Source organism: Sinocyclocheilus grahami, unplaced genomic scaffold (assembly GCF_001515645.1).
Source record: "Sinocyclocheilus grahami isolate Dianchi unplaced genomic scaffold, SAMN03320097.WGS_v1.1 scaffold283.1, whole genome shotgun sequence".
In the NCBI taxonomy this organism is placed as follows: domain Eukaryota; kingdom Metazoa; phylum Chordata; class Actinopteri; order Cypriniformes; family Cyprinidae; genus Sinocyclocheilus; species Sinocyclocheilus grahami.
This window is the reverse complement of record NW_015505462.1, coordinates 605,122-611,121: the sequence shown is the minus strand read 5'-3', so window position 1 is coordinate 611,121 and position 6,000 is coordinate 605,122. Positions and strand designations below refer to the sequence as shown.

The following is a 6,000-nucleotide window of genomic DNA, read 5'->3' as shown; positions in this document are numbered from 1 at the left end:
CAAAGCATGCTGGGAAATAGAAATCCCAGCCCAGTTTCAGTTCAAATTTAAGTTTTTCTTAATAAAAAGAAACAAGTTCATTAAATTAAAAACAATGAAACAATTCAGATGACTTAAAATATGTCAGTTTCATGAACTCAAAAGAAAAAGAAAGTTCAAAATACTCATAAAAGTAGATTTGTTTAAAGTATTTTGTTTAATTTAAGTTTGCCCTACTCAAACCAATTCATTATTTTGAGAGTTAGGGTTTACAGTGCATCCCCACAATGGCCTATTTTTTACAAGTATACGAGAAAACTAAACATTTTATTAATACTACATTATATATGGCTCTAACTGTAGCATCCCAATTTAGAACTTGAATCTTTCTCAACTTTAAAAACTCTAAATCTTTAAAACAACACATGTTTGTCTTAGGGTGTATTCACACATAAAGCGATTTGCAGCATAAGTAATTGTTCAGTGTGTGGTGATGTGTGTTTGGCAGCAAAACTGATAAAAGTTTAACTTTATGCAAATGAGCAGTGATGCAATGCAGCAACTACCAATGAAGACACTGGAGCACATGTGACCTGTCTCGTAAGTTGACTGCGTACTTACTGCGAGCAGTTTCACTAATAAATCTTATTCTCTAATTTAATTGCAAAAATTAACATGTTTGAATTCAGTTTACATTGCTTCTGTCAGCTGTATTATTCCTCAGATCATGGCACTGTTCAGGTTGCTGAGCGAGCGAATGCTGTTGGTGTGACGGCTCTTCCTACGAACGCTCCTCAGGTAGTTTCTGTACAAGATCACGCTGATCACACGGTCCTGAAACTGCTTCGACACAATGTAGAAGAGTATGATGTCCAGCACTGTGCTCGCATTCATCAGGAAGGTGGTGAAGGCCCCCCAGGTGTTGTAACCCCTCTCACTGCTGGCCAGCAGCATGGAAACAAAACAGATGTGGAAAGGCACAAAGCACACCAGCACCTGAACGATCAGTGTGATGATGATCCGGATGGACTTCTGCTTGACTTTGGGCTTCAGTTTGGATGTGCGTCCATGGATAAGGTTGTCCACGATGATCATATAACAGCCCACCATGATGCACACCGGCACCAAGAAGAAGAAGACAATACGTGCGAAGTGGACTGGATTGTCTCGGCGCAAGTAGATGATGTCGTGCATCTTGATGCAAGTGGTATAGTTTGTGTTGCTGTCAGGGTCTTCTTCCAGGAGAACAAGCGGAGCTGTGCTGCCCAGGGTCATGATCCAGACTCCCGCACAGGACAGCAAGGCTTTACGGACGCTTTTTAGTTCTCGGGTGTGTCGCGGCTGTACTATGGCCACATAGCGATCTGTGCTAATGAGGGCAAAGAGCCACAAGGCCAGGCAGGGATAGAGCACCGTTAGTGCGGCGTTAATCCTGCAGAACACGTCTCCAAAGGGCCAGTAGTCTTGACTGTAGTAGACCATTCGAAAAGGCAGCAGTAAGATAAATACCAAGTCCACTAAAGCGACATTGATCATGTAAACAGTAATGGAGTTCCGTCGTTTAGTGGTCAAGGCAAAGACCCAGAGGGCAGTCAGGTTGACCACTGTGCCTATGACGAAGATAATGCCATAAAACACTAGGCTAGCAGTCCGGTACACTTGGGGGACGTGGCCCTCCTTGATGACGGGCAAAGATGTGTTATGGTCCATGATGGTTTGCCTGATTTGACCATAAAAAAATAAACCAATTTAAAACATTAGTTTTTTAAAACTATGGAAGCCTGTTTCAGAGTTTTGAAAAAAGTAATAGACCTTAGTCAGAGTAGCACTATATAAAATTTTTGACAGGAATGAATGTGAGGCTGTAATAGAAATTGTTCACTGGATTGTGCCAATTGTTCATCCTTCCAAAGTAGACAAAGTAGTAGCTTTGAAATGTGAAAGTTTGAAAGTTCTTGGAACTTTATACATTGTGTGCCATTGTAAAGACTGTACAGACTGTAAAGACTGACAGCTCATTTTCATCCATGTAAAATTCAATATGGCCTCTACCCTGAGTAAGGTCTATTGAAACTTTAATTATCTTACAGCTGAAACTTTATTTATAATAACTAACTATTTATAATAATGTAGTACTTTTTTACTCTATGTTTTTTTTTAAACTTACACTAAATAGAATAGTAACAGAAAACAAATATACAACAGACATATACAAGACTTCTTAACAGTTCATGGAGAAGTTTTAAAGGAATAGTTCATACAAATACAAAAAAATTAATAATAATAATAAAAATTTAATTTATGTAATTTCAAACCTGTATGCCTTTCTTTTGTCTGTAGAACAAAAAATAGTCTTAAAACTACATGAGTTAAGTAAATGATGACAGAATTGTCATTTTGGGTGAACCAACCTTTGAAAACATGCCACTTTTTTAATTTTAGAAAAAAATATTAAGACTTTTTTAAGGTTTTTAAAAAAGAGAAGTGAAAGACAACCCTTCTCAAATATGAGTGTTAAGGTACAAAAAAAGGGAAAAAACTAACAAAATGTTGAATATCAGTCAGTATACCAATACATCATAAAAAGAGGAATGCTACATTCACTACAATTCTTTATTTATTGTTTTGGCTTATCTTTGTCAAAAATCTGTGCAGAATTAATTTATATTCATCAACAGTAATCCTGTACCTTAAATAATCACTCAACAAAAGTTTTTGAATATATACTGTTAATGAATGGTCTACTTACTATAGAAACCACATTTGACCTACAACATTGTCTTCTGATAAGATTGGCTGTTTAGGGTTTTCAATGGCCAAATTTTGTTCTACAAGATTACAAAGTAAAAAAAAATTAAAGGTACCTACCTCAGAGATCCATGTTGTTGGCATTGTATCTGTTCTGAGGACTGTATGGTTGATGACTATAATGTGCCCTTGCTGCCTAGCTTCGATCTAATGGAGGAAGTCATGAAGCCAGTGTCTTTATTTAGATTAGAATTTTTCTTTTGGTTTCTGTGAACCCCTTCACTTCCTGTAATGCATGTACTGGTGGAGAATATATCTTAATAGCAAACTCTATGTCATATGCAGTTTGAGACCAGTGGAAAAGTATTTGACAGGTTTGGGTACTGGTTATTGATTGGGAAAATAGGGTTTGTCACACAGCATTAGCTCTCTTGGGAACAGCACACAGCAGGTGGCAACAGAAGGCATCTGGTGTTGAAGAGTTTTAATTAAACACAGGATGCTGAGGTTGGTGGTGTATAAACAGGAAATGAGATCTTTGTTATGTAGGTTTGAGACGGCAGTTCATCTTAAACCCCAGTTATTTATTCAATATAGTGGCTAAATTAACGAAAAATAAAGCACCAACAGGCGTTGACATTTCCCAACAGCACAGCAGTAATGACTTTATGAACTACTTAAATTCCAAGATCAACACTATTAGAAATAAAATTGTAACCATGCAGCCGTCAGCTACAGTATCGCATCAGTGCACTATAGATCCCCTGAGGAACAATTCCACTCATTCTCTATAGGAGAGGAAGAATTGTATAAACTTGTTAAATCATCTAAACCAACAACATGTATGCTAGACCCTATTCCATCTAAGCTCCTAAAAGAGGTGCTTCCAGAAGTCATAGATCCTTTTCTGACTATTATTAATTTGTCATTGTCATTAGGACATGTCCCCAAAACCTTCAAACTGGCTGTTATTAAGCCTCTCATTAAAAAAACACAACTTGACCCCAAAGATCTAGTTAATTATAGACCGATCTCGAATCTCCCTTTTCTGTCAATTAAACTAGAAAAGGTAGTATCCTCACAATTATATTCCTTCTTAGAGAAAAATGGTATCTGTGAGGATTTCCAGTCAGGATTTAGACTGTATCATAGTACTGAGACTGCTCTCATTAGAGTTACAAATGATCTGCTCTTATCATCTGATCATGGTTGTATCTTTCTATTAGTGCTACTGGATCTTAGCGCTGCATTCGACACTATCGACCACAACATTCTTTTGAATAGACTAGAAAACTTTGTTGGCATTGGTGGAAGTGCATTAGCATGGTTCAAATCGTACTTATCTGACCGCCATCAATTCGTAGCAGTGAATGAAGAGGTGCCATATCGATCACAAGTGCACTATGGAGTACCTCAAGGCTCAGTACTAGGGCCGTTACTCTTCACGCTTTGCATGTTACCCTTGGGAGATATCATCAGGAAACACGGTGTTAGCTTTCACTGTTATGCTGATGACTCTCAGCTCTATATTTCTTCGTGGCCTGGCGAAACATACCAATTTGAAAAACGAACGGAATGCATAGTCAATATGAAAAACTGGATGAGGAGTAATTTCTTACTGCTACATTCTGAAAAAACAGGTGTTAATTATCGGACCAAAAACCTAGAACACTGTCTAACAATTGATGACTGCTCTGTCAATTCTTCGTCATCAGTTAGGAACTTTCCTTCGAAAGCCACGTTTCTAACATTTGTAAAACTGCATTTTTCCATCTCAAAAATATATCTAAATTGCGACTTTTGCTCTCAATGTCAAATGCAGAAACGTTAATTCATGCGTTCATGACCTCAAGGTTAGATTATTGTAATGCTTTATTGGGTGGTTGTTCTGCACGCTTAATAAACAAACTAGATCCAGGAAGTATGTCCATATTAGCCCGGTTCTGTCAACACTGCACTGGCTCCCTATTAATATCGTATAGATTTTAAAATCCTGCTAATTACTTATAAAGCCCTGAATGGTTTAGCACTTCAGTACTTGAGTTAGCTCTTATCGTATTATAGTCCTCCACGTCTGCTGTGCTCTCAAAACTTTGTCAATTTGATAATACCTAGAATATCAAAATCAACTGTGGGCGGCAGATCCTTTTACTATTTAGCGCCCAAACTCTGGAATAATCTACCTAACACTGTTCGGGAGGCAAACACACTCTGTCAGTTTAAATCTAGATTAAAGACTCATCTCTTTAACCTGGCTTACACATAACACACTTACACATTTCTATTACTCAAATCCGTTAAAGTATTGTTAGTCTGCATTAATTAGGTCAGCCGGAACTGGGAACACTTCCAATAACACACGATGTACTTGTTACATCGTAAGAAAAATGGCATCTACACTAATATTAGTCTGTTTCTTTCTTATTCCGAGGTGACCGTAGCCACCAGATCCAGTCCGTATCCAGCCCAGATGGTCACTGCAGTCACCCGGATCCAGTCTGTATCCAGCCCAGATGGTGGATCAGCACCTAGAGACGACCTCTATAGCCCTGAATTTCAGCGGAGACCAGGACAACTAGATGAGCCCCAGAGACCTTGTCTCCTAGACGGCCATTATGACAAGACCATGGAACCAGATGAGCCCTCTGCATCTAACTTTCTTAAGCATGGATCAATCTGCTGATTCGTCTGGCCGGAGGAGAACTGGCCCCCTGACTGAGCCTAATTTCTCCCAAGGTTTTTTTCTCCATTCTGTCACCGATGGAGTTTTGGTTCCTTGCCGCTGTCGCCTCTGGCTTGCTTAGTTGGGGACACTTAATTTCCAGCGATATCGTCAACTTGATTGCACAGAAACTATTTAAACTGAACTGAGCTGGATGATGACATCACTGAATTCAGTGATGAACTGCATTTAACTGAAAATTGAGTGTTTACTAATGTCCTTTTGCATTGACACACTATTTTCCTATTTGAAAACTGTAAGGCTGCTTTGGCACAATCTGTATTGTTAAAAGCACTATATAAATAAAGGTGACTTGACTTGACTTGACTTAAAATCACAGGGCAAAAAGAAAAAGTTCACTGGTCACTGGTCAACTGACTATCTGAAAACTAAGATTAACTATGATTGTTGTCTATGCCACATTTTTTTCTATATACAGTATATATATATATGCACAGTATGCATGTATGTATATATAAATTCTGTCACCATTTGCTTTAATGTATGTTATTCCAATCCAAACCTGTATTACTTTCTGTCCTCTGAGGAAC

The 6,000-nt window shown here is 38.2% G+C and overlaps 1 protein-coding gene across 1 annotated transcript; it reads right to left on the bottom strand.

Moving 5' to 3' along the window:
* Positions 1 to 251: 251 nt before the first annotated feature.
* LOC107600424 (N-arachidonyl glycine receptor-like) lies at positions 252 to 2,923 on the bottom strand. The gene is made up of 2 exons (XM_016292317.1): positions 2,848 to 2,923; positions 252 to 1,699 (listed from the first exon to the last, which is right to left on the bottom strand). The coding sequence occupies exon 2, from the start codon at positions 1,687 to 1,689 to the stop codon at positions 700 to 702; it is 990 nt and encodes a 329-aa protein (XP_016147803.1). The 5' UTR covers positions 1,690 to 1,699; positions 2,848 to 2,923; the 3' UTR covers positions 252 to 699.
* Between the last annotated feature and the right edge of the window lie 3,077 nt (positions 2,924 to 6,000).